Source organism: Colletes gigas, unplaced genomic scaffold, assembly GCF_013123115.1.
Source record: "Colletes gigas isolate AHSC1104 unplaced genomic scaffold, ASM1312311v1 Colletes_gigas_Sc00048, whole genome shotgun sequence".
Lineage (NCBI taxonomy): Eukaryota > Metazoa > Arthropoda > Insecta > Hymenoptera > Colletidae > Colletes > Colletes gigas.
The window spans coordinates 28,242-55,720 of NW_025106677.1; the positions used below are offsets into that span (position 1 = coordinate 28,242).

At 31.1% G+C, this 27,479-nt stretch overlaps 5 protein-coding genes across 10 annotated transcripts; 2 read left to right on the top strand and 3 right to left on the bottom strand.

Moving 5' to 3' along the window:
* Positions 1-1,075: 1,075 nt before the first annotated feature.
* LOC122403315 (fatty acyl-CoA reductase wat-like) lies at positions 1,076-6,892 on the bottom strand. Its single transcript, XM_043406784.1, has 9 exons — positions 6,739-6,892; positions 6,131-6,313; positions 3,273-3,366; positions 2,953-3,198; positions 2,694-2,839; positions 2,296-2,595; positions 1,772-2,050; positions 1,394-1,651; positions 1,076-1,313 (listed from the first exon to the last, which is right to left on the bottom strand). The coding sequence occupies exons 2-9, from the start codon at positions 6,298-6,300 to the stop codon at positions 1,205-1,207; spliced, it is 1,602 nt and encodes a 533-aa protein (XP_043262719.1). The 5' UTR covers positions 6,301-6,313; positions 6,739-6,892; the 3' UTR covers positions 1,076-1,204.
* A 613-nt stretch (positions 6,893-7,505) lies between these two features.
* On the bottom strand, positions 7,506-20,357 carry LOC122403289 (WASH complex subunit 2). 2 transcript variants are annotated; one of them, XM_043406729.1, is made up of 12 exons: positions 20,141-20,357; positions 19,801-19,929; positions 19,518-19,706; positions 19,286-19,440; positions 18,855-19,215; positions 18,633-18,762; positions 18,387-18,572; positions 18,024-18,316; positions 17,629-17,945; positions 11,450-12,936; positions 9,746-9,867; positions 7,506-9,674 (listed from the first exon to the last, which is right to left on the bottom strand). In XM_043406729.1, exons 1-12 carry the CDS (start codon positions 20,141-20,143, stop codon positions 8,169-8,171), a joined length of 4,878 nt encoding a protein of 1,625 aa, XP_043262664.1. In that variant the 5' UTR covers positions 20,144-20,357; the 3' UTR covers positions 7,506-8,168. The 2 variants fall into 2 exon arrangements, with proteins under 2 accessions (XP_043262664.1, XP_043262665.1); XM_043406730.1 differs by having other exon boundaries at positions 9,746-9,881; positions 11,446-12,936.
* Positions 14,565-17,204, top strand: LOC122403290. The gene is made up of 3 exons (XM_043406732.1): positions 14,565-14,720; positions 16,703-16,805; positions 17,044-17,204. The coding sequence occupies exons 1-3, from the start codon at positions 14,654-14,656 to the stop codon at positions 17,144-17,146; spliced, it is 273 nt and encodes a 90-aa protein (XP_043262667.1). The 5' UTR covers positions 14,565-14,653; the 3' UTR covers positions 17,147-17,204.
* Positions 20,358-20,771: 414 nt separating the features above from the next.
* Positions 20,772-23,860, top strand: LOC122403265 (RING1 and YY1-binding protein). 5 transcript variants are annotated; one of them, XR_006259606.1, is made up of 5 exons: positions 20,772-21,045; positions 21,536-22,010; positions 22,138-22,533; positions 22,603-23,130; positions 23,539-23,860. XR_006259606.1 is itself a non-coding variant. In XM_043406689.1 (4 exons), exons 2-3 carry the CDS (start codon positions 21,834-21,836, stop codon positions 22,474-22,476), a joined length of 516 nt encoding a protein of 171 aa, XP_043262624.1. In that variant the 5' UTR covers positions 20,772-21,045; positions 21,536-21,833; the 3' UTR covers positions 22,477-22,500; positions 22,603-23,860. The 5 variants fall into 5 exon arrangements, 2 of the variants coding, with proteins under 2 accessions (XP_043262624.1, XP_043262623.1); XR_006259605.1 differs by having other exon boundaries at positions 20,772-21,209; positions 22,603-23,860; XR_006259604.1 differs by having other exon boundaries at positions 22,603-23,860.
* A 756-nt stretch (positions 23,861-24,616) lies between these two features.
* Positions 24,617-27,243, bottom strand: LOC122403280 (periodic tryptophan protein 1 homolog). The gene is made up of 11 exons (XM_043406714.1): positions 26,967-27,243; positions 26,753-26,811; positions 26,554-26,678; positions 26,291-26,467; positions 26,085-26,192; positions 25,842-26,016; positions 25,612-25,770; positions 25,423-25,531; positions 25,249-25,339; positions 24,932-25,168; positions 24,617-24,867 (listed from the first exon to the last, which is right to left on the bottom strand). Exons 1-11 carry the CDS (start codon positions 27,027-27,029, stop codon positions 24,785-24,787), a joined length of 1,386 nt encoding a protein of 461 aa, XP_043262649.1. The 5' UTR covers positions 27,030-27,243; the 3' UTR covers positions 24,617-24,784.
* Between the last annotated feature and the right edge of the window lie 236 nt (positions 27,244-27,479).

The following is a 27,479-nucleotide window of genomic DNA, read 5'->3' on the forward strand; positions in this document are numbered from 1 at the left end:
ATTCAACTATTGAAAAACAGCATAAAAGGAAATAATAATATTTGAAATGATAAAAAGCACTCAAGATATTATTCAAATTATGAATGTGAAGGGATTAGGCGTGGTGGTATGATACAATCACAGCGTTCACTTTTTGAAGTTCGTTATTTCTGAACGTCGTTCTCGAGCAACGGTGCGAGAGAACTCTGGTCTTTCTTTCCATATATGTACTACAATTGAGGACGGCTTCTACACTTCTGTTGGACAGTTTCTTCTTCAGAAATGTCTGCAGAATCAGATCCTGTGTATAGATTTCGTATCAGGTAAAGAACTTTCCGTAAATATACAAAAGTGTTGTGTACAAAGTACGTACTTCGACACTTTTTCAAACTTTGGCGATCATTTACAACCGTTCAAAAGCACAAAATATTCTAACTATCGATGTTAGCATATTCAGGAATCTCTCCTCTATCTTTTAAGATTAAGTGGAACTGTCTGATGTTTTTAATTTTCGCGTAATACCTCGTTTTTACCCAAAATTGAACATTTTCACAAAAACTCGTGTTTTTCGAAAACTGAGGGTGATACAGCAATTCCATTTTCACATTCGTGTTTAGGAAACAGAGCTCTACAAGAATCACCTAGTGGGTACGGAAAAACAAAATTCGTGTTGAACAGTGTAATTATACGGGTCAATAATTATCTGAAATAATTACAAAATTAAACGTAAATATCACTGGTAAATATGGCTTCCCTTGTGTAAGAACGACAAATAACTTCCTTTTATTAAATAACAATATACTTTGGAAATTTTTGAATAATAAAAAAAGGATACATTGAACATTGTATATAGATATACCTTTGTTTCATAATTAATTTGCTCCCTCTATATTTTCTGGACTTCCTGATTTCGAATTATAATTAATGTTTAATGGCAAAGTTTAAATATTTTTTTAATTTACAATTTAGAAAATACGATGTAACAAAAACTATACGTAAAACAATTATTACATACATACATACATACATACATACCTACAATATATTCAAGTGACGAACGTACAGATTAGTGGCGACACTGTTAGCATTGTAGCAAACAGATTCACATAATCAACAGTACACAGATATTCCAAATAACATGTGTACGTATAATTAGAAAAATAAAATTAAGTTTAAATAATTTATCATTTAGAACACAAGATTAAAATGTTGTTTACACTAATCGTTAATATGCCACAGGACAAAACGACCAGGCAAAAGTTATGAAACGTACAGATGTCCATAGAAGTAATAGGGAGACCAACATTATTAATGAGTAATGTGCTATAAATAACCTAAAATACAAAAAAATTACTTTCTATAACACTGAATGTTATTAAGTTCATTATTAATATTATTTTAAAAAGAAACATACTTTATAGACTTCTTGATTGCTTCATCTACAGTTTCAAATGGATCATTTAGCATGTACAAACGAATACCTCTTACATGATAATAGAAATAGTCGTGCCAGGTGAAACATGCTACATTGAATTTGAAGATTTGTTGGTCAACAGAATTCATTTTTTCCCAAAGCTTCACAACATTTTCATTCCTAAAATGCCATTCACGTGTTGAAAAGTAATGTATCACGTTGCTAAATTTATGTATTTTTTTATATGTATCCGACAATCTAAAAAGTATATCACATAAGAGTATATTAATCATTATTATTAATTTGTATTATAATTGATACATTTCATTGATTGTAATTTGTTATATATGCATTATACTTCATATATAAAATACATACTGAGGTTTTCGACCCATGAGGTATGTCAACATATCAACAATAGTTGCTGGTACTATGTGTAAAAAAAAAATATACAGTTGATACACAATGAAATATCGTGTCATTATGAACATATAATACCAAACAATTTTTACACTAGGTACTTCAAAACCATACTTTTCATTCCATTTCATAAATTCTTTCCATGAAATTGGATTCTGACATGATGATACAGAATTATAAATAGGTATTCTTTCCTCATCAGACAAATTGGACTCATTTGATTTTATCGAAGATATTCTACAGAGTAAAAGAATTACCATTAGGATTATGCTTCAGATATATTTACTTTAACTTGAACCACTTTTTATTTGTCCTCATCTATAGTTTATATTCATAATAAAGAAGTGTCATCATCTTTTTATTCTTTTCTATTTACAGCAGAACAATATTAGTTCATGCTTCTATTATGTATAACCGAAAGTAATTAAACAAATTAGATTTTCAGTCCCAGTTTTAAAGTGATAATGCAATTAAAGATTTACCTATTGGCAATATCCCAAGCAGCACAGATGACATTAGAGACTACACAATCTGCTGGTATAATATCTGCTATATTTTCTGCTACACAATGTAGTGTATGCATCAAACCTACACTAGTTCCCATAACTACACCCGTTGCTCCATACAAATTATTTGTCCATCCTGAAAGTGGCTCTTCGCTTGTTGATATCATGATAGAAGGTCGAACAATACATACTGGGAGATTATTGCTGTACTTTAATACAATACTTTCTCCAAGTGCTTTAGAAAATACATATGTATTGGGCCATTTATCAAGTATACTACAATAATGGAAAATTTATAATTAATCATTGTTATCTCCACTGTGACTTTCATATTTGCAGAATTAATTTTTATACCATTTTGAATTAATACTTACACTGGAGTAATTTTCTCCAGTTTATCATCATCCAGAACATCCAACAATGTTAATATCTTATCACCATCAGTGGGAACTTTGTAATGTATTTCATCGATAGATTTAAGCATACAATGTGAATATGCCGTTGACACATGTACAAACGCCTGCACAATGATTTATAAATTCAGTTTATGTAATTCAAATTCTAAGTAATATTATTTCAACTGTTAATAGTTATTTATATTTTTTATTTAATATTTAAACGTGTGAAACGTACCTTTAAATTTGGCAATTCTTTTGCAGATAATAACATATATTTTGTACTTTTCACGTTGGTATTCATCGCTACACGAAATATTTCGTCAAATCGAACAGTTGCGGCAGCATGAAAAATAATATTTGTATTCATCAGAATCTTTTTACTTTCCGGTGATAAACCAAAATCTTGTTGTGCCGCATCACCTTCTAACATTATCACTTTATTGAGAAAGTTTGGCTGTTCACGTCTCAATCTACTGAATTCCTGATTACAATGACATATCAATTATTACTGTTCAACTATGTATATACATATATCATTACATCTGTATTACATACAATTCCATTAAAATTTTCTTTAAATCGTTCTTGTGAATTTTTCCCCTTTTTCGGCCTTACTATCATGTATATTGTCGCAACATCTGGACAGGATCTGTAAATATGCATAAAATGAAATAAAATGATAATGAAGAACGATGAAAATAAGAATGGAAAGTCTCAATGCTACGAATACTATAAAAATTTCATTAATTATGTATATGTTATTCTTGAAATTAATTGTTTTGGCATTTCTTAATTAATGGATCAATTTCATTTATGCTTGAACTATTCTTGAATTTACGATTTTTATATAGAACAAGAGATAAAAGTTTGCTCACATTAAAAGAAAGTATATCTTAAGTTCTTTTTCCCATGCAGAATATGTGGTTAGAGCAATTATACATTAATTCAATTGAATTGCAAGTATAATAGCATTAGTCTATAAATACCGGATGTACCTTTTGAACTGTTCATTGAACGGAAAATTGATGCACGTTGCAAATCATTGAAGGATATGACGCATTAAAATACATTCGATAAATTAATGATACAAAGTACGGAAATGGACAAATTAACTAAAAGTTTGATTACGAAGGGTATAGGCGAATAAGGGAATCAAATGTGCCCCCAACCGATTTGAACGAACGACATGTCATTCGATAGCTTATCCAACCAAAACCCTGTGTGCCAATTTTTAACTTGAAATCTTGACCGTGGGGGTAGTAATGGGGTGAAAACAAAAATCATGTTTTTGTACAATTTCTCTTGACCTATTGAGTAAAAAAATGTAAAAAAATTCGGAGACATTTCGGGTACTGGGACACATATTTTGGAAGATTTTCAAATTTTTTGATTGAAGAACCAGGTAGTAAAAAATAAGAAAAAAAATAAAAACCGATTTTTTCCTCATTTTCTGCATATTAGAGTAACTTACACGTTGAATTTTTATGCATTCTTCAATATATGAGTGTTTTGTAGACTGTTTAATGTTTCTACACTAAGCAGAATTACATAACAATTGAAATAAATAAAATAAATCCAACCATTGGACGCCTATATCCTAAAAAATCAACGATACTTTTATTAGCGTCGATGGCGCAGCGTTAGAGTGTCCGTCGAGTTCGTGTCTCTCTTCTGGACTGAGTATTTTTTTTTCAAATTCTAACTATATAACAATGCTTTATATTTATTTATAAATGTTCTAAAAGTATTTTACAAATATTTTAACCTGAAATATGTATAAATATAATTTTGGAGCGTTTTTTTCGTCTTCATTTTTTTTTGTCAACCACGAATATTGATTAACATCTCTTACATTGAAATTAACGTGAAATGTTAATTTTCAAATCTCTTACCTTTGACTATTGTGAATGAATCGGAGCTGAAGATTGTATATTGGCTTACTATTTCTTCATTCCCCCCCCCTTTGATCAAGCAGATCTTGTCTTCTTTTTCTCTTTCTTTAATAAATACGAATGTTTGCTACGGCTTCAGTATCTAACATAGACATGTAAGGGTCATTATCCTTTCATTCATGCTGGTTTTAAAAATAATTGAAACACTTGTAGGATCACCCTTTACGGACCATGTCAAGTAATTATGTATAATTTCCATCGCATACTGTAGCCTGAACTGAGTAATTAAAAAATACATTGTGGAACCAGAACGCGACAATCACCCACTGCGTTAGAGATTTGAAAACTAACATTTCACATTAATTTCAATGTAAGAGATGTTAAACAATATTCGTGGTTGACAAAAAAAAATAAAGACGAAAGAAACGCTCCAAAATTATATTTATACAATTTCAGGTTAAAATATTTGTAAAATACTTTTAGAACATTTATAAATAAATATAAAGCATTGTTATATAGTTAGAATTTGAAAAAAAAAATACTCATTGTCAGTCCAGAAGAGAGACACGAACTCGACGGACACTCTAACGCTGCGCCATCAACGCTGTTAAAAATATCGTTGATTTTTTAGGATATATGCGTCCAATGGTTAGCTTTATTTTATTTGTTTCAATTGTTATGTAATTCTGCTTAGTGTAGAAACATTAAACAGTCTGCAAAACACTCATATATTGTAGAATGTATAAAAATTCAACGTGTAAGTTACTCTAATATGCAGAAAATGAGGAAAAAATCGGTTTTTATTTTTTTTCACTGTGACGCGCCAAAATGAAAATCTGAAAAAAATTGAGAATAATAGTAATAGCAATACCTGTTTTCTGTAAAAGTATAAAAGAAATTCCGGACCTCCTTCAACATGTAATCGGCATTTTCTGCAGTTTCTTATTTTTTACTACCTGGTTCTTCAGTCAAAAAATCAGAAAATCTTCCAAAATATGAGCCCCAGTACCCGAAATGTTTCCGAATTTTTTTACATTTTTTTACTCAATAGGTCAAGAGAAATTGTACAAAAACATGATTTTTGTTTTCACCCCAATACTACCCCCCCGGTCGAGATTTCAAGTTAAAAATTGCCACAGAGGGTTTTTTTTTGGATAAGCTATCGAATGTCCCATCGCTCGTTCAATTCGGTTTGAGGGTACATTTGACTCCCTTATTTGGCTATATCCTTTTGAGAAAATGTTACGTTATTTTTAAAGTCGTCTCTATGTTATTTCATTACAATATGCTACTTTATTTAGACACGTTATGAGTAATTACTACAAAAATATAAACACGAACAAAAAATTTTCATTTTCATTAAGATATTAATTCTTATACATTCGTGTGCGATATTAAATGGTTTGGAAAATCTTAATAAACATCGAATATATCAATATCAGTAGAACTGTTTATATACAATTTGATAAAAAAAAATGACTAAATAATTAAGAAATCATGTATATGTTATCGGAAGATTACCTTAATATTTTTTCGATAAGTAATTTACCCAGGAAACCTGTCCCTCCTGTTACCAAAATGTTGGTGTAAGCAAAGAATTTGGCAATTTCACTTTGTTGTTTCTTTAAGTTGGATGATTCGGACACATCCAACATATCATATAAATACGCATCACTTCCTTTAGGTGTCATCTCGATGATATAACTGTTAAATACGTAATATACGTAGTACAATATAATAATTACTTAATATAAATCTGATAGACACAAATCATTTAAACACGCGCATCTTCTTCACGCACTTAGCGAAAATCATTCAATTAGAACATTTGCAAAAAATCTATCCTAAATCAATCAGAGCTAACGATTACAATATTATGAATTCGTGAAAGGAGGCTACTTTTTTTTTAATACCATATGAGAAAATTTGCGTTATTAATATACAGAATGTCCCAATAAAAACGAAATATATAAAGCATTTTTTCGTTATTCTTTTAATAAACTATTATACTAAGGAATATTATCGTTCACGAATTTTTTTAGAAACATAATCAGTTATTATTTTAACTGCATTCTGTTTATTATATTATAAATACTTCAATTTTTGTAAATACAATAAATATTTCCTACCGGTTCCGAACTAACAGCGTTTGAGATGCTTCCGATGTGAATTCAACAACGGTTAAGTTTCAACTGCGAACTGTTCTGACCCCGTTTCAATACCTTTAAAAGGATATTCATTTCCTCATACACATATAAATGTTACCACCTCCATATGAAAATTAGTGGATCATTTATTATTGAACAGCAACCTTTTGGACTATAATAATGAGTATAATAGTACAATGTAATATTTACATTGTAAATGTATCATATTAAATATAAATATGTAAAATGTAAATATTTATATTTAAAATGATAAAAAGCATTCAAGATATTATTGAAATTATGAATGCATATTTTTTCATCGGATAAATGCAACTTTCATTTATTAAATGAATTCTAATATTTTAAATATTTAAAAATAATATAAACCGAATTAAGTTAAACATATTTTTACGGTATTATTTTCTTGATTAAATTGATAACATATAAATTTGAAATTACCTAGATCTGTATCTAACATAAATAATAATGTAACTTCGGTGCCTTAATTTCTTTACAAGCATAAAAGGTAATTAAGTGAACAATAATTGTTCTTCTAAAAAATATGTTTCAAAGTCGTTGTAGTTCCTACCTATGCACAGCAACTGACAATAATTAAGTTGCATAATACATAATTATTATTATCAGAAATAAAACTTGATTAATAATTTATATGTATAATGAAATTCAAATTGCACAGTTAATATGGATAATATTTATTCTACCAATTTATTTGTACTAATACATGCTTCGTAAAGAGATACAATATATACAATACAGTACATCATGGAATGGCATATATTATGAACAAAACAAATATTTATAGAGAATGAACTACATATAAATACAGAAAATATATAACATCTACCATGCTTGTAAAGCACTGCCTGCATATTAATTACGTAAAATAGTTGGACCAAGTTGGGTGGCAATAAATCAAGCTGCATTTATTACTATCTTATCCGTGTAACATTCTATTGTTCGTTGTTGTCGATATTTAATAAAAACTTGTTTAATATGAGTTCATTCCTTAGCATATCTATTTGAGTGATTAAACGTGAAAAAATATTATAAAATATCTTTGTTCATATATTTTACAAATCATAATGTATTTTGCAATTTTCTTCATGTAAAAAATAAATAAAAACAAACATATTGTATATAATTAAATTCCCATCCATTATCTTTGCACAGTGCCCAAATTTGAAACGCACATCGTTTTTCTTTTATAATTTATACACAATATCTTATACCAGCCTTTCAATTGTTTTCTCCGATAAGTATATAATTTAAAGTTGTACATATTTAATATTAATACATTACCATGTAAAATCAATTTGAGACAAGTGAATATTAAAGGGCTAGTATAAATAAAATATACGATTTTTTTTAACACGCGTTAGAAAGTTATACACTTAATCATCTTGTAAAATACTTAAAGGATCTTCGCCAATCTTTTCAACCGTTTTCTTTAAATCCCTTGTGACCGACTTTTTTACGGTCGAGCGTGTTTCCATTGACCTCGCTCGTGGTTCACTCGCAGTAGATTTTTTTCCGAAAATATTACTATCGTCGTTGTCGTCGTCAGACAGAAATAAAGATTTCGACGTGACAGTTTTCCTCGGAATAGATTTCGTAGCAAAGATATCGTCTTCTCCGCTAGACTGGTCAGCAAAAATATCTGTAATATGCGAAGTCTTCACAGGTTCAGTAATACTAGAGAAAAAATCATTTCTGTTCGATTGCTCTTGAACACTTGCAGAATCTAATATTTGCGATTGCTGAAACTGTTCAGAAAACAAATTGATGTCATCACTGTCATCAAACAAACTTATTTTCTTCTTGGGCTGCTGTGCAGATTGTTTCTTTTCAGATTCAGTTTTCACCGACGATTTCTTTACGAGGCCGAATAAATTATCATCTTCATCGTCTTGACCATCGTCTTCGAAAAGGCTAATTTTCGTATCTTTCAAAGGTTTCTTTACAGGTTTCGACACAGATGCTGAAAACAAATCACCTTCTGTATCGTCAGCAAACAAATCCAACATTGGTTTCTTGACAATCTGTTCTTCGGGTGGTCTTTTTACGCTACTAGAGAAAAGGCTATCATCCTCTGAAAATAATAAATTTTTACCCTTTTCCGGTGATGGTGTTTTCGTGACGAAAGCAAAAAGCTGACTCGGATCTTTCAGTGGATCATGGTTACTATCTCGCAATGGATCTACCACTTCTTTCGATCCATCTTTATAGTCAACATTATCAAATTTAGAGTCTTTTTCACATGGATCCGTAGTATTAATATCAGAATATTTCTTAGATTCAGACAATGTGTTAAGCTGGCTAGTTTTATCCAACAGAATATCATCTTTTTCTGAAGCTGTATCTCTATTGTGTATTCTTTTAATATGTGTATCCTTTAATGGTTTAAAATTAGTGGGCGCCTTTTCGGAAAGAACTCTGTCCACTGGCGAAAGGATAGGAGCTCTACCAAACAAAGTGTCTTCTTTTTGCGGATCTTCGGGTAGATCAGGTGGCACATCGAACAAATCCTCTTCATCGGTCGATGGAGATAGCAAAGTGTTCTTGTTAGCACTCATCGAGCTTTCCTTACTTATGCTACCAAGATCAGATTTGTCGTCCGCGATTAAAGAAATATTAGGTTCGGCTAGTCGGTGAACATTATCATTAGCTGATGAGATTAGACGATCAGAGTTTGCAGCAACGTTATGCGAAGTATTAACGTATAAAGAACTGAATGACTCTTTATTAAGACTAGTCGATGATTGGTTACTATGACTTTCGTCTTGAGAATTGTTTCCCGAGGCGTCTACAGTATCAAAATCAATTCCACTTTGTCTGAGAGCAGATTTTCGTGCATGCCTACTCTGAGGTCGACGTTTTACTTGTATTCTAACTCGAGTCTGGAAAATAGCACATAAATTGCAAATAAAAGAACAATCTCTTTTCTACGTTTACTAATCTTAATAATTACTTTTGAAGCGGCAGTAGACAATGTTTCCACTTGAGCAGGCTCGTCGAAGCTAATGGCACTTTCTACGTTGCTTTCACCTGAAACTGTTGACTGCAAGGACTGCTTCTGAGTGGTACTGTCTTCTACGAAAAAGCATGTTTGTTTTAATCAAATGTAACATTATCGTCGTGACATTGTACAGGGTGTTTCTACACGAGTACCACATGTAGAAATTACTAATTAATAGAGCTGCGACTATTTAAATATTATTATTCGAATAAGAAAATATTCATATATTTACACTATTTGAACAATAATACGAATATAAATGATGTATTTATGTATCGTGTCATCAGCCGATTGTCAAATCATGTACACAGATGAAGCATTGCGATGAACGAGATCATTGATTTTTGTAAGATGATCAGATAACAGTATTTACAATTTCGTGCATGTAAATTATCAAGTACACCTCATTGTCATTATTATATATTGAATCACAAAATCGTGGATGATTTTTCGTCAGAAAAATAAAGCTTACTATTGGAATACTACGAATATCCACTTACTTGATCAGCGCACAAAATACGCGAACACTGAATTATTATATTAAGTAGTAAACTTAATAAGTAAAGTAGTTAAATCGAGTAACAAATATCAAGGAAACTTTACTTCGCCATTTTAGCTTATATAGTGGAAAAATATTTAATATTTCTATACTTTACTAACGTTACCATCAATTTCAATGGCCTTAAAGTAGAACTGAAAACTTGAAACTTAAAAGTAAGCAACAATTATTTTTTGTTCCAAAACATACTTCAAGGTAGTTGCGCCAGTAAAATACATATGTAATTAACAAATATTTTCACCAGTTTTTCGAAGATATTTTTAAGTCACTTTGTTTCTTTAAACAGTAGGCTACATTTTTGGTTTAGCATAATGAAGATGAAAGCAATACAAATTTTGAAACAAAACAAAAAATACAATTGTAATTACATATGTAAGTTTGATGTCCTTTTCATTTTATTATTTTGCAATAAATTGCAAACATTATTATTATTGTTTTTTGCACTATCTTGTTTAGTCTAAAAATTTTACCATCGCCTCTTTTACTTATCACAAAAGTAGTAGGAGATCATTTAATATTATTTATATACGCTATCGTTGCGTAAGTCAGTCAAACAATAAAAGGATTTTTCTGTACTCATTCGCGTATCTTGTATCAACGTACAAATTCTAGTACAAATAGTTTATCTTAAAATCAAAATAACTTTCATGAAAGTGAGAAATTTTAAAACTGAATGTTTCGTTGTATCTTCTGTACATTGTGAAGAAATAAAGAAATAAATTTGACGATCCGACAGTTTCTTTCACATTTCTTTTAAATTATGCAAAAAGATTTGTTCACATAATGGAATTTATTTTAAAAATTTTGTCTTGAAATTAGTAGTTAATTTTCATCTGAATGACCCCCTTCAGATGCTAAGCTGCAATGAAAGAAAACAAAGTGACTACCATATTTGTTTATAATACTCGACGCCATTATTGATACTAAAAGTAACGAGTTATACAGAATAGATCTGCCAGATTCTACATAAAAAATGACAAAGCAAAGACCCACGTTTTCTTGGTATCTTCAATTTTACGCGATGCTTGTGTGTAAGCACCCTGTACAAAAGGAAGTATAAATACTAAGCAACATTTAATGCAAATTGTATACACTACCAGATACGCTTGGAGGCGAACTATGACCTTGCGTGCTAATACATCCGCCATCGTCGCTATCTCTATCTGCCACGCTATCTTCTTCGTCTGTTTTTTCCTCGCTTCTTCTCCACAATGGTGGCGTATCCATGGGCGAGAGTATTTTCAAATCGCCCATTTTTCCCATCAAATTTTGTATTTTACCGGAAACCGTTCGTCGCGCTGCCAAACTGTTTTCCTCGGACGGCGGCGACGACGAAGTAGTTATCTGAATATTCAACGACTTCGGAGGGCTCTTCTTTGACTCAATATTCTCCGTAGCGCCAAGCTCGTCGGATGTTACTTGAAGCGTAACCTTCTCGCTACGTGGCTCCACGTTGCTCGAAACAACATCTGAAACCATACTCGGTTCTTGATTGTCCGCTAAAATTTTAGAATCGTTCAACGTCTCGGTATCCTCGACAGATATTTCTTCGACTATCGGATCTTTGATCTTCGACATCAACTCTTCACTCTTTTTCCTTTCGTCTGCGGTTACACTCTTACTGCTGAACAAATCATCGTAATCGTCATCTTCGAAAACCAATCCATGCGAACCAATAGTAGTGGAGAACAAACTATTACTCGATAAGTTATCGGTATCTTTTCTCTCCGTTTTTCGAGTGAACGTATCTTGTACGACCGTCTCTGTCCCCGTTGCAGTTATCCCTGTCGATTGTTCGATGTTTGTTTGCTTTGTATCGGCCATGTTCTTGACCGAGAATAAGTCTCTCTTATCGTCGTTGTTGAATACGCGAGATTGGGTGTTAACCTCGTGTTTAATTGGTTTCGCGGCGAATAAATCACCATCGTCGATATCCTCGCTGTCGTCAAACAAGCTGTTCTTTTTCGACGTAGCGCCTTGACGTTTTTCCACGTTATTATTATTAGGCGTCGTGTATCGACTATTGCCCGCGAAAAGACCTTCCTCCGAGTTGTCTGGAAATATCCGACCGGGGAAATCGGTTTCTTGCCTCGCCGGTTTCGACGCTATACCAAAGATATCGACGTCGGGCGAGTCTTTGCTGCCGAATATATCGATGTTCTCGTCAAAGAGGCCCCTTCGTTGCGCGAACTTGGATTTATCGGGATGTTGGGAGATGTTCGTCAAGAAATCGCTGCTCTTTTGAGACCTGGACCCGGAACTGGTTGTCGAGATATAGAATAGCTCGTCTCCGGAATCGGAATCATCGAACAGCGACTGCACCTTCGATTTCACTGCTTTCGAGTCGGCCTTGGGCAACGGCGGTGGACCAAACAGATCCTCGTTCTCGAACACATCGTCCTGTCGTATAGACGCGATGTCCTCGTTCTGTTCCTCCTGCAGTTGAGTGCTGAACGAATTAGTGTTCGTGGCGTTAACAGGATTACGAGTACGCGGCGTAAAAAGGCTGTCGCTGGTGATTCTTTCGCGGTAGATCTCCTCGGATTTTAAGCGAGTCGATGTCATCTGAGGCTGGAAATCATCACTGAAAACAACAGGAAAACACGAGATACTAGGGTGTCCTAGAAAATATTATGCATTTTATATAGGAGTGTAGGAATTAAATATTTATAGAATGCTTCAAGATTCTTAAATATACAGGGTGTTCGGCCACCCCTGGGAAAAATTTTAATGAAAGATTTTACAGGCCAAAATAAGACAAAAATTAAGAATACTAATTTGTTGATGGAGGTTTGGTTAAAGAGTTATTAACGTTTAAAGTTCCGCCCGTACTGAATTTTTTTCTTGAAAATGGGTAGGATTTCGGGGGTAGGTTTATTAACCAAAAATTATTGTAATTTACCCCTGCAACCCAAAATACTTTTTCCAGAACGATTTGAAATTTTTTAATTTTGTCGAAAAATTTCACACCTTCTCGAATTTTTTTCTCGAAAGTGGGTAGGATTTCGAGGGTATGTCTAATACCAAAACTGATTGTAATTGACCCCTGCAGCCAAAAATATTTTTTTCAAAATGATTTGAAATTTTTTAAATTAATTTTTTAAAAACTTTTTAACGAAGCCTCAGTCAAGAAATTGATATTCTTGATTTTCGTTTTATTTTGGCCTCTAGAATCTCCCGGTAAAATTGTTTCCAGGGGTGGCCGAACACCCTGTATGTAATTAAGAAATAAAGGTATATTATCATAATAATAAAATTAATGAAAATTTATTTTTAAAAATCAATTATTTAGTAGTATATTTCTTAAAGGAATTAAGCAAAATTGTATAGTAGACTTTTATCGAAAACGTGTATTTTTGTTTAGAATTCAAAGTCTGTTTCGCTCGATAAAATAAATTCCATTTGATCGGGTCAGATTGGGTCGAAATAAGAATATTGCGATTCACGAAATTTCAGGTATCCGAAATGTAGTCCGGAACACGGTTTTTTAATATGACCGAAACCTGGACGCCTATAAACACTAGGATGGTCCCCATTTTACAATCTCAAAATTTTGATTACTTACCCCCTCCCTAGAATGATTCAAATTCATAGAAGAGTAATTAATTCCTATAAAATTGAAACTCCTTTAAGTAAGGGGAAAAAATTTACCAAAAATTCTCCACCTATCTAGCGTTAATTTTCTTTTTTTTATCAACTCGGATAGAAACGATTTTTTAAAGACTTCACCGCACGTATTAAAGTGCTCAGAAAGTCATAAATTTCTGTAATATATCAGAAAAGAAAGAAACTTAACTTCATTAAACGCCCCATTAATTGTGTTATTAATTATGAAAATGGACCAAGTACAATATACCAATACGAAATTTAAGGAAACATTGAAAATGATTAACTTTCATAATCATCGAAATCAATTTTTATTTTTATTTTTAATTCTTTACCTTGTGGAATTTACGAGAAACGTGGAGCTGCTTTGAATTTTAAATTTACTTTGAAACTGAAACCATGCTCGAAGATTACGAGGAAATGCTTGTTTAAGGAAAGAATTAAAATAATCTGAGAATGTTTTGAATGTTTGGTTCGAGGAAACACTGTAAGGTCATGTAAATATATGCGTAATACTTCGAAAATATTAACTCTGATAATGAGCGATGTTAAGGATAGGTAGAGAGACACGCAATCGCACAAAAACTATTACAGAGAAGGAGAAACATATATATAAAATGTAAAATCGAAATCTAAATAGTAGTACATCAGTAGACTTCCGATCGTTAAAGAGCACGAACCGTACGAGCTAAACCATGAATATGAAGAGCATCGTCTTATTTCCGCTTTTTATAACAATGTATTTATTCTTGGGGGCACAAGGTAAGTTTTTTCCCGTTCGAGTGATTCATAACGTCAATAAGCAATTTAAAAATACAGGATATTATTTTTATAACTCGCTTTGCATGCGTGTAGTATTTATAATTTATCAGTTACTTGTCTGTCCATATTGTTGTTTACTCGACTTTGATAAATTACAAATACATTTCATTACTTTAATCCTGTTCGTTCTTTTATTTTTATCATCGCCTGTTCAAAACACTGCTTTATTAAATTTTGACAAGCTCCAATAAAGAGACCTGTGTTCCTTGACTTACAGTCAATGGCGTCAAATTATACACTTAGATGGACAGAAGATGTATTGAACACACTTTACGATGAGTTAAAAAATTTTTACTTTATAGCCCGGAAACGATTGATTTGTGGGGCCATTTTCATTATCACTAAACGCATCCAAACAATGTTTCATATAACGTTGGTAAACGAAATTTTATTTTTGGAAACTCGTAGCTAAAAAAATTGAACTATCACATACAAAGTGTTCGGCCATCCCTGGGAAAAATTTTAATGGGAGATTCTAGAGGCCAAAATAAAGCGAAAATCAAAAATATCAATTTCTTGACTGAGGCTTCATTAAAAAATTATTAAACATTTTCAAATTATTCTGAAAAAATTATTTTTGGTTGCGGGGCTCAATTACAATCATTTTTGGTCATTATACATATCCCTGAAATCCTACGCATTTTGGAGAAAAAAATTCCTTACCGAAAATCTAATTGGGTGCCTAAATTTTTAGACAAAAAAAAAATTTTGAAGTTGTTCTGGAAAAATTATTTTCGGTTGCGGAGTTCAATTACAATCATTTTTGGTGAATAGGCATACCTCCAAAATCTTGCGCATTTTCGAGCAAAAAATTCAGTACGGGCGGAACTTTAAATGTTAATCACTTTTTAACGAAGCCTCCATCAACAAATTGATATTCTTGATTTTCGTCTTATTTTGGCCTCTAGAATCTCCCATTAAAATTTTTCTTAGGGATGGCCGAACACCTTGTACATGAAAATTCAATTTTTTTATCTACAAGTTTCCAAAAATAAAATTTCGTTTACCAACGTTATATGAAACATTGTTTGGATGCGTTTAGTGTTAATGAAAATGTCCCCACAAATCAATCGTTTCCGGGCTATAAAATAAAAATTTTTTAACTCGTCTTAAAGTGTGTTCAATACATCTTCTGTCCATCTAAGTGTATAATTTGACGCCATTGACTGTAAGTCAAGGAACACAGGTCTCTTTATTGGAGCTTGTCAAAATTTAATAAAGCAGTGTTATGAGCAGGCGATGATAAAAATACCCCTGAAATCCTACCCACTTTTGAGAAAAAAATTCAAGTAGGTACTGAAATTTTTAGACGAAATTAAAAAATTTCAAATCACACTAAAAATATTATATTTAGTTACAGGGGTCAATTGCTATCATTTTTTATGAATACACATACCTCCGAAATCCTACCCACTTTCTAGAAAAAAATTCAGTACGGGCAGAACTTTAAACGTTAATAATTTTTTAACAAAGCCTCAATCAACAAATTAGTATTCTTGATTTTCGTCTTATTTTGGCCTCTAGAATCTCCCATTAAAATTTTTCCCAGTGGTGGCCGAACACCCTGTATATTTGTATGTAAAGAACGTTTCATAAAAACAGACATAACTTCAGAGATGAATTTAGAGCAGAAAAACATGACGAAGAAAGTTTATATGAAGTATTGTTCTGTTTATCTGACCCCGTTTCTGAATCACGGTCGTTTCTAGTGTTTTAATCATTCATGCGTCAAACTGAGTTAGTATAACTTATTATAGATATGTGCTATCACCTCGACTATTTGTAATAAATCCTTACTTCTATGCATTAAATAATAAAAATTGTTACATGAACTTCTTTATTATTTTCGTATACTGCGGGCATACCTCAAATTATGTCCATATTTTATGAAATACCCTGTAATGTAATTTGTATGCGTATAGGAACTTGCAACAATTTCCATGGTCAGAATCTTAGTGTGGGGACGCACTACATAAACTGCACTGAATATGAGTGTCACTCGGATGGATCTATGACCGGGCTTCCGTAAGTAATATGATTCAAGTATTTTAATGCAATATTTACTTGTTAAACATCGCGTGTACACTCTGCGTTACGTTTCATATATCATGTCTGATCTTCGAAGTAACCAAATATTTGAAGGTTTAATACCGATATGTATCGATCGAGTAATGTTAATAAATCATTAGTGATTATTAAACTAGCAACCATCAATTGGATACCACGTTGAATCATAATCAGAAAACACGATTAATCATTCTAGATGTGCAGACTACGCATGTGCTGAAGGAAAAGAAATTGGCTACCGCGAAACGGATTATAGCAAACCTTTTCCAGAATGTTGTGGGGGACCAATTTGTGCATAAAAAAAATATTTTAAATCGGGCAATGTAAAGTTAAATAAATATTGATTAGAAACTGAAACTGTGCCACGCTTACTTGGTATTGAATAATTAATGGAAACGTAATTAGAAAAAAACCGATGATAAAGTGTACGCGTGTTAGATACCGTCACGAGATGAGATACTCTTAAACTGAAGAAGCTCGCCTTGGAACTCGCGCATCTACTCCACACAATCACTACAACGCAATGGAGGATGACTAATGTTTGGATCATCAATTCAATGACTCTTTAAGTATTTGGCACGCGTACTCGATCTCGTATGCGGGTAAAATAAAGACGACGTTAATTTTCACCGTCGCTTCATAAATGTAAAACTAAATATTCAATTTAATTTCAACGTAAGTGATATTATTTGTACTATAACAAAAAAAAGGTCTCAGTTTTCTCAATAAAGAAATTGTGCGCAGTTTAATATTTAAAGATAATAACAACGTTAAAACTTACTCTAAGCTCGAACCTCCTGTGTTATTAATACCCGGTGGTTGGATCAATATTCCGCTGCTGGAACTACTTTCATTGTTAGCGGTTAAATTTTCCGTGTTATTCCTTGCAATCACGATAGAGTTTCGATCATTGATGTTATTATTATTCGAAATAGTATTTCGTAAAACATCGCGCGCAGGTTCCTGGCTGTTTTCGTAATTCCCTGGTATATCACTACCGGAAGATCCAGATGACTCGGCTCGTGATATTTTATTTGATAATTTATTCTCAACATTTGATGTTAAAATGTCTCCAAGTATCGATACTCCGCTAGGTTTCTAAAATAATTAATGACCATCAATTTCGTAGAAACATTTAAACATTTGACAAACTTGTAAATTAAGCTGATATCTTACTGTCTTATTTGGCGGTAAATTTTTGGACAAACCGAAAAGATCACCGTCATCTTCGTCGTCACTGAACAAATTATTATTATTTATATTAGTTTCTGGTGTACTTGTAGCCACTGATGCTATTGTTTCTAAATATTTTTTCTGCACACTTCCTGTATTCGTTGGGCGATTATTGCTATTCGTATGTTTATTTTTCACAATTGTTTTCACTGTATTTTTTGATGAGAAAATATTATCAGAATCTTCGGAATCAGCATCGGCAAAGAGATCGTCGATCTCAGATTTTGGTTTTGTAGCTGGAAATACAGTATAATTACAGCCTAATGAAACATATTATAAAGGATTTAAGATAAAAATAGAGCTTACAATTTGCACTGATCGGAGGTGGTACGTCCATACTAGCAGGTATGATATTATTTTTATAAGGTGCAACAGGTTTGTCTTTCCATAAACTTTCTGAAGATTGGTCATTCAAAAAGGTATTTCCACCGTATATACCTCTCGATTTATCATTTAAAATATTCTCATTTGTTTCTGGTATTAATAAATCATCTAAAATATACAACAGTAGTTAAGTTCAAATGAACAAAATTATTGACTCCATTCACATACCTTTAAATCGATTTATCGATGCTTCGCTTTTGTCATCTACTACGACTGGCTTTTGAGCTTGACGAACTGTACCTAATCGCTTGGCTAATTCTTCAGCAAACTTCGGTGCCGAATTGTTTGCTAATTGTACCTAAAAAATGAATGTAGAATTGAAATACAAATTTGATAAAATTGAAATACAAAATATGAAGGAAAAGAAAAAATATAAACAAATATACAAACCTTTGATGCATTATCATTAGGAGTAATTGATTCGGAAGCAGAATGTACATTATTTTGACTAATTACATCTAGTTTTTCATTGTCCATATATGATAAGTCACTTATTTTACTGTAATCTGATCCAACCAAAGAAGGTGACAATCCAACTGTATTTGTTTTTGGAGCAGTGACGATATTATACTCTTGAAGTACTGCCCTATCATCGTCGCTTTCTGAGTCTTCTTCTTCTTCGTCCACTTGTTCCGATTCGCTGCTGCTACTACTTTCCAACCCAATTTTACGTGAATTTTTCCACTTTTCCGAGCCAATAACATATGGTAAAGGTCGATCTTGGTATGGATCATTTGACCCCAGTACAACACTAAAATTTAATTACAAAAGAATGTACAAAATTACTTTTATGTCAAAACTGATTTAGCAAATTTATTTACCTTAATTCTATTTTGTCGTCATCCTCTTCTTCGCTATCGCTATCAACAAATTCCATTTTTTTATACTTTTCATCCATTATACTTAAGCCTTGTTTTATACTTTCACTCACACTGGCTATTAAATCTGCAGTTGCAAAATCTTTGTTCTTAGACTCCTATATACAAATCAGCATTTTAATAGAATATTAATCTAGAAGTTTAAAATACTATATATTTTATAACCTCTAATTACCTGCACTGAAGTATCCACCTTCTTTTCAATCTCTATATCATCTTCTTGTACACGGCTCTCGATAAATTGGGTATTAGCCAAAGCTAAGGAGGTATTAGTAACATTATCTATAAGTATTGCTGCTTCGTTCAGTTGACTCGTGAATGCATCTAATGCTTCCTCAGTTTTGTTTGCCCTCAATACTACATTCTATCAAAATAAATATAAACAAAAAGGGATTAATCTTGTATTTGTATCTTTGATAAGTTATTTAAAAAATGTGTCTAACAAATATGAACTATACCTCAGAAAATTGTTGAAGCTGCTTGAGAAGTCCTGCATCAGCTGCCAAACTCCATTCTCTTCTTTTCTTTCTCATTTCTTCTGTAGTCCACGGATGATCCCATGATTTATCCATTCCATCTGATGTGTCCTAAGATATAAAATTGTACGTAGCTATATTCAAAAGCCATTCAATGTACTTTATTATACATCTAATGAATTTTGATCAAAAGAAACAATTATGGTGTAACAATATGTTTCCACGTAGAGAAAGTGACAATAACTTGGATAATTGTTTATATTCGTTAACCTTAAAATTAGTTTCAGAGATGTCAATTTTTGTAAATAGTTACGATACATACCATATCACTTAGTTTGATTTGAAATAACAAACTATTATTTTCCTACGTAATTACATTTACATATGTGTAGTACTTTTTATCGAACTTAATAAAAGAAAAAAACACCCACTTAGCAATTGAGATTATCAGCCACAGTGTTCGGTACTGTCACATCTACCGTATGATTTAATTCAAACCTTCCATCAAAAGAAAGTTTCAGGAATGTGCAAAAGTTAAACAGAGGCATCTATTTTGCGAACTATTTTATATCGGTACATTAATATTTGAAAAATATGTAAAACTCTACGTACAATTCTAGTAAAAATAATTTAAAACAAGTAAATATTTTTCATGCGATCATTTTTTTCGATATAAACAGTTTATTTGAAATTTCTAATAAAACATAACTTTGTAATTATTTTCCGCCAATAATTGCAATGATTTGTAGCTCCTTTTCTTGCTGTTTCATTCAAGCACTTTGTTACATCAATTATAACATGTTAATATGTTTTAATTATTATTAAACATATATTCGTTTAACAAGCAAAGAAGGGTCTGTCTATTAAAGGATACAGTACTGTTAAATGCAATGTTGCCAAACCGATCAGTATTTTGGTCCGCATTCAACATTCCGCTGTTCGACCGATAGAGGAACAGCGCTGTGGATTGTTTGTCAATATCTTCGAGTTAGTTGATTTTTACTGGCTTTTATATGTAAAGCAATCATTTTACGATGACACGAAAGGCCAAAAAAATATCCTGACTACAAATGTGTCAGAGTGTTTAGTGCATGTGTATAGAATACACAGATAATACTGTCAAGGAGAACGTCGTATATGTGCAATAATGCTACTTTTATATGCAAGTCAGGAATTCCATCTGTTTCATTAAGGAAAAGAATGTTTGGAACCCTTGCATTACAAAGAGTATCTATTTAATCTTTCCTAATATAATTTTTTCAAGTTATACGTTATCATGGATATTTAATAAAAATACTAGCTTTTCAAGTGAAAATATAAAAATTTATAATACAAAAAAAACAGATAACCCTTGGTAGAAGAAAAGTTCCATACATTGGTACTTTTAGTCGGTATGTTCATAAAATGAACAATTTTTTACGTCATTTTAAATAAAAACCAATGTAGTTAAGAATATTTGTGATGGATTGATATATTTTTTAAATAATACAATATACGCGATATGTGCACGCACGCGCACCTCTGTTACGTATGTACGTTAACAAATAATAATATACAATTGTTTATTATTTGCAATTAATTTATTACTTGAGTATTCCTGTAAACGTATTATAAAACATTTCTTGTTAACGTATTACAAAGCATTTCTTGATAAGAAGTTTCTTATTTAATAATCACTACAGAAGTATTAATTATTTTTACTGTTTATTTGTTTTAGATACAATTTAAAAAATGTACATCAGAATGATACAACAAAAAAATATAGGTGGTTTATATAGCAAAGATGAATATGTCAGACAATTGTGTATCTTGTTTAGTTGATGCACAGAATATTGTCTTAGACAATTGTCGATTACCTTTATTGCATATCTTTATTCTTGCTCTTTTGGAGCAATCTGATTGTCATAAAGTAACCAGTGTTCATAAAATCATTTTTAATGAGGCTGAAAGCACGTATAGGAAGGCTAACTCTCTTTTGAGAAAGTACAGTGCTCTACAACTGACTTTCATGAACAATGAACCATTCGGGAAGTGGAAAACGTCAGGCGAAGGTTTTGGAAGAAAATTATTGGGATTGCAGTGTCTGCACATATAGGAATACCGCAGAAGCATTTAAGTGCCACATGTGTGACGTCCGTAAAGGAACTTCCACGCGGAAACCCCGCATTAATCCCCAACTTGTGGCACAACAGGTTACAATTTTCTAGTAATTCATTGTAATCCCTAACCAATTTTTCATACCTGCATTACTCGACATCGATTGTCAAGTAAAAGTTAATAAATATAATTATATTGCTAATAAAGTTACATTATTTGTAGGTTGCTCAGCAACAGTATGCACCACTATTAAAGCCAGGGAAAAAAGAAGGCGGAAGCGGAGGTAGTACAGCTAGTAGTGGTAAAGAGAAAGACCATAAATTGGACAAACCAAGGCGTAAAAATAGGCATCCACCCCGTCTCAAAAATATAGATCGCAGTACAGCTCAAACCAATGAAGTGACAGTAAATAATGTTACTGTCGTTATTACGGAATATAAACCCAAAGTGAAAAAAAGTTCAGATCAGTCTGGTTTATCTAGCAGTGCTTCTTCTGAAAATGGAAGTCAACATGATTCTAATCAAGACTCTAGAAGTTTGGATATAGGAACTGATGCTTAGCTCAATACGCTATATCACATATGTGTATGAATTAATCTAATTAATATATTATATAATGTATGTCAATCTCTATGGACTATGGTACATTCTGTGGACAAAAACAATTATTTTGTCTATATGTTGCAGGTTATATAACATTCAATGAGGTCAGACGTTTTATGCTATCAGTGGAAACATTGAACTTTTATGACTTCAATATGAAATAAGAAATATGACATACTATTGTTTCATACTAACATCAAAATTATCTGTTTCATAACAATGGTCTACTTCATACCCAGAAGCATGAACTGAAGTTGTACTTACTGTTATTTATTCTATAGTTTCACAGTATTCTAAATTACAAGTTTAAGATTTAATTGAATATTTTAGATAATTTTATTTGTGCAACTTCGGATATTACTTATTTTACTTATATAATATTGACTGTGACAAATGCATTATATGCACCAACATTGAAAAATGAATTTGATATATCCATTGTTGACATAACAATGTCCATATGACTTTCATTGAATCTATTAACACCACTGCCAGAAAGCATCTTGTAATATTATTGTTAATTAAAATGTTTTAGTGAACTCATTTATGTATGAGTTATTTAACTATTTCATTTAATAATTACTGTGACAGCGAATTAAGAAACTGGCATTGGTACGTATATACCTTTATCCCATTCCAAATCTATAAATTTGATTTGCTACAAACTTTATTCTTTCATGGTAATTCATTTCACTGATGCAAGAATTTCTAGTTTATACATACAATAGATTACGCAATTAAAGTGAGCAACATAAAATGAAATGAAATAAGTGATAGACAGTTTTATAAGGTTTAGAAAATATTTAATTTTGGGACAAAAAATTCGTTAATTTTAATAGCTTATTATAATTTTTATTATGCTAAAATATATTATAAGGGATTTTTCATACTTCTTTATTTTGAATACTTTAACGACACTAGAGTATCAAAATTTGCTACATCAATTGTAATTAATATTCCGCTAATTTACTAAATATTACTTTGCAAACTCGTAAAATCAAGAAATTTTAATCGTTACAGCTGGACTTCTTTCTATTACTGGTATTATAATAGAATGTATAATCTACTAAGCTGACACATGTTAGTAACTGCCCAATCACTTGTAACTGTGATTTATAATTCTTATATTTATTTTTACATATTTTACGTTATCAGGCAATAAATAGAATTGCTAAATTATATCGCAGGAAATTTTATTATACTGAAAAAGTATAACTACAAGGACCACAAGTAACAGGATTATTTCATAAGTGTTTAAAATTACAAAATGCCATACAACCAATTCTTTTAAAATTTGTGTAAAATATTTGTATGTCAGTTAGATTGAAATATAAATCGTAATTTGACACTGAAATTAATAGTCTATGTCATAAACATGAAAGTAAATAATACTTTTATAACCATTTATATATATATCTACTACATTATTCAGGTAATGAAAGCATCAATGAATTACATAATCATGCAATGTTAAAAAAATTTATAATTCAAGTAAAATTCTTGTAATTGTTATTCCATGAATAGTTTTTCATGAATGTCATCAAAATTATATGATTTATAAAACAAATGTCAAACTTCTACCGGAAAGAAACCAATTTCAACGTTTTATGTCTTTTAAACTTATGTTTTATATATTTTTACTCTTGTAAAAAATAAAAAAGAGTTAGGTCAAAAATATATTTTTGAATTGTAACATAATATTGTTTCAAGACAATTTATTCTAAAAATCATTCTTTATCAATATACGATCTTAGAAACCTGTATCTTTTACCATAATAGATATTTAATGATGAATCGTTTAAAACATTTTAAATAATTTTTAATGAATTTTTAAATAATTTAATTATTTCGCATATTTTTATGATATTATATTAATACAAATCAAAAATCTGTACAGATTGCCTTCACAGCATAAAAATGTGTTAAACGAAATTGAATTGGATTTGTGTGTGTGTGTGTGTTGTAAATGATTAGAAAAGAATTAATATGTTGTACAGATTGTAAAACTTTCGAGAAATACTGTTGGGATTAACATTATATTATTACAAGGATAAAGAATAAATTAAATGTTTTAAGAACTACAAATTTTAGTCTGACCTTCCAAGTATATTCATTTCTGTTATTTTATTTATATCAATTAATATACATGTAAAAAATAAAACAGGAATAACTTCAATTTGCAGTCTTTATAGAATTCATCATTTTGATCCTATCAGTTTACTTATTTCTTTTTTTTGTGTTAAGTGCTGCACTATGTCTCTCTACATTATTCCACATTTTCAGTTACATCCATCATTTCTTCAGGATTGTTTCTTTTTAATATTTTTCTGCTTTGAAATCTCTCGCGTACTATTTAAAGAAACATCAAGTTGAATAAGTACGCAGTCAGTTATGTAGATATATCAAAACTTACCTTCTGTTATTTTCAGAAAATTGAAAACTTTAAGGTTATGTGATTTGTTATCACCACCAACAGTGAACACAAATGGATCGTCTGGATTTGATGCGAGACATTGTATAGCACCAAGATTAGTTTTCTTTTCCCATACAAGACATGGGTCTGTATGATTAATAGTATCCCACACCTTTATGACACCATCATTTGCTGAGGTAACAAGAAGACCAGAACAAAATGAACTAAAAGACAAACCTAAAATTATAATGTAATAAATTTGTTTGCAATTTGTATGCATATAACGTTAATAATATTTAGATATTACACGTATTTACCTGTAACTTCGTTCGTGTGGCCTTGTACACTCCAAATTGGCTCATCTTGTCTAATATCAAAATATTGTATATAACCATTATCTGTACTCACCTGTAACATATATAACAGTTTTTGCATTTTTTTTATGCTATGAACTTTACAATTACAAACTTAAATATAATTAATAGACTTACTATACAATAATTTGTATCAAAATAATTCCACACAACTCTCTCTACTTCTCCTAATGCTTCCCAAGAATTTGTAATTGTTTCATCTCTGCAGTCAAACAGTCTTACTATTCTAGAAGAACAATTAAATACATGAATATTTAAAATACAATTGAAGCACATTATTTATTAATTAAAAATTAATGGGCGTACTTATCCGCGCATCCGGTTAATAATTGATGAGTTTCCGTTGGATGCCATTTTATTGACTGAACTTTCTCGCCAAAAGAAGACAATTTGTTGACAGGTGTACCATTTTCTAAATCCCATAATAAAACTGTTTGGTCAACTGATCCACTAGCAAGTACATGGCTAAAAATAATACTTATATTATCATGTTTTATAATTAAATATACAAAGTTTTAATTATAAAATATACTAACGTGTAATTTTCATTCCATGCCAAATCCAACACAGCATCTTTATGCCCAATACGTTTTTGATTCTTCTTTTTACTTGGTTTGCGACCAAGTTTATAAGCTGGTTCTAAACAATCTATTAAATCTAAATCCCATACTTCTATTATGGGAGTCATATTACCAATTGCGCATAAATTACCTATAAGACAATAAGTTTGTATTTCTGAATTCTATTACTATATAATGAATACATTATACTATAATTACTTGGTTTTGAATCTGCAGGATCAAAGTTCAGCCACTCTATACATAATGGAAACGATGGTAGTAATATATCATGATGGCAATAAAATGAATCTTCTGCTTCATTGTAAACTAAAAATAATTGAAAATTCAATTTTACAGATATTAAAATCAAAATTCGGGTAATAATTAAATTACTTCTATAAAAAAATTGTACTTTAAACACAAACCAAATATTTCCAATGTACTGGCATCTTCTTCAACATGTCCTATCAATACCAAATTATCGTCACTTTTGATACCATCATCTTCCTTCTCTGAATCATCATCTTCTCCTGTCACTAATGGATCTTTTCCATCTTTCCCAAAAGTTGCAATATTACTAATATTGCAATGTATATCACCCGCTATATACCAAAATATATGTAAATAAAAATATTATATGAAAAATTTACAGCATTATTATTAAGACACATAATATTATGTACCCTACATTCATCATCATATTTATCAAAGTTATATTCGTCATTTTGAGATGCATCAAACTTAAATTTTGATTTGTTTTTGTATTTTGAAGATTTATCATCCTGTTCTTCATCCAACTCACTTTCAGAATCTCTATAATAATAAAATTAGTTTTATAATTATTAAATTACCTTTTACTAAATAATAACAAATTATTGTACACTTACTGTAATTCTGATTGTGTTTGTTTTATAATCTGTACTAGTTCCTGTGGTGTTAATTCAATCTAAAATATTCAAAATAAAACAAGAAAAATTTAGAACCAATACATTTAAGTAAATTACTTTAAAAATATTTTAAAGTAGGAAAATTCACTGTATTTAGATTAATTAACACAGAAAATGTAAATCAAATATTGAAGAATAATTTTCAATTATTAACCTTTTCAGGAGTCTTAGACGCGACACCTTTCTTCACCCAAGTTATACATGGTATAATATTCATTTCTACTGTATATATTTACATCTATGTTTATTACAAGAATATTCACAGTTCTTGTGGTGAAGCTAAAATACTACAAAACGTTATGGATAGATAAAAGCACGTGGTATTGCATGACAACTTATATCGTATCAATGGAGTGGGAATTGTGGGAAATAATTTCGATTCGATAAATCGATTCAATATAATGTAAATCATAAAGCCGTGCATCTACATATTATCGTATTAGTTGAATTGAAAACATAATAAAATATGTTTTTTTTTAATTATATAAGCATCATAGAAAATAATGGTAATCGTAATACCACAGACGAGATATATCGAATCTGACTGCCATACCGACCTGAAAATTCGGAGCTGATTTTAGCGGCCTCTTCTCATGGATAGCGGTCAATTGAGAAACTATTCATCGAATTAGCTTGAGGCTTGAGGGGTGTTGCGGTCGCCGCCTGG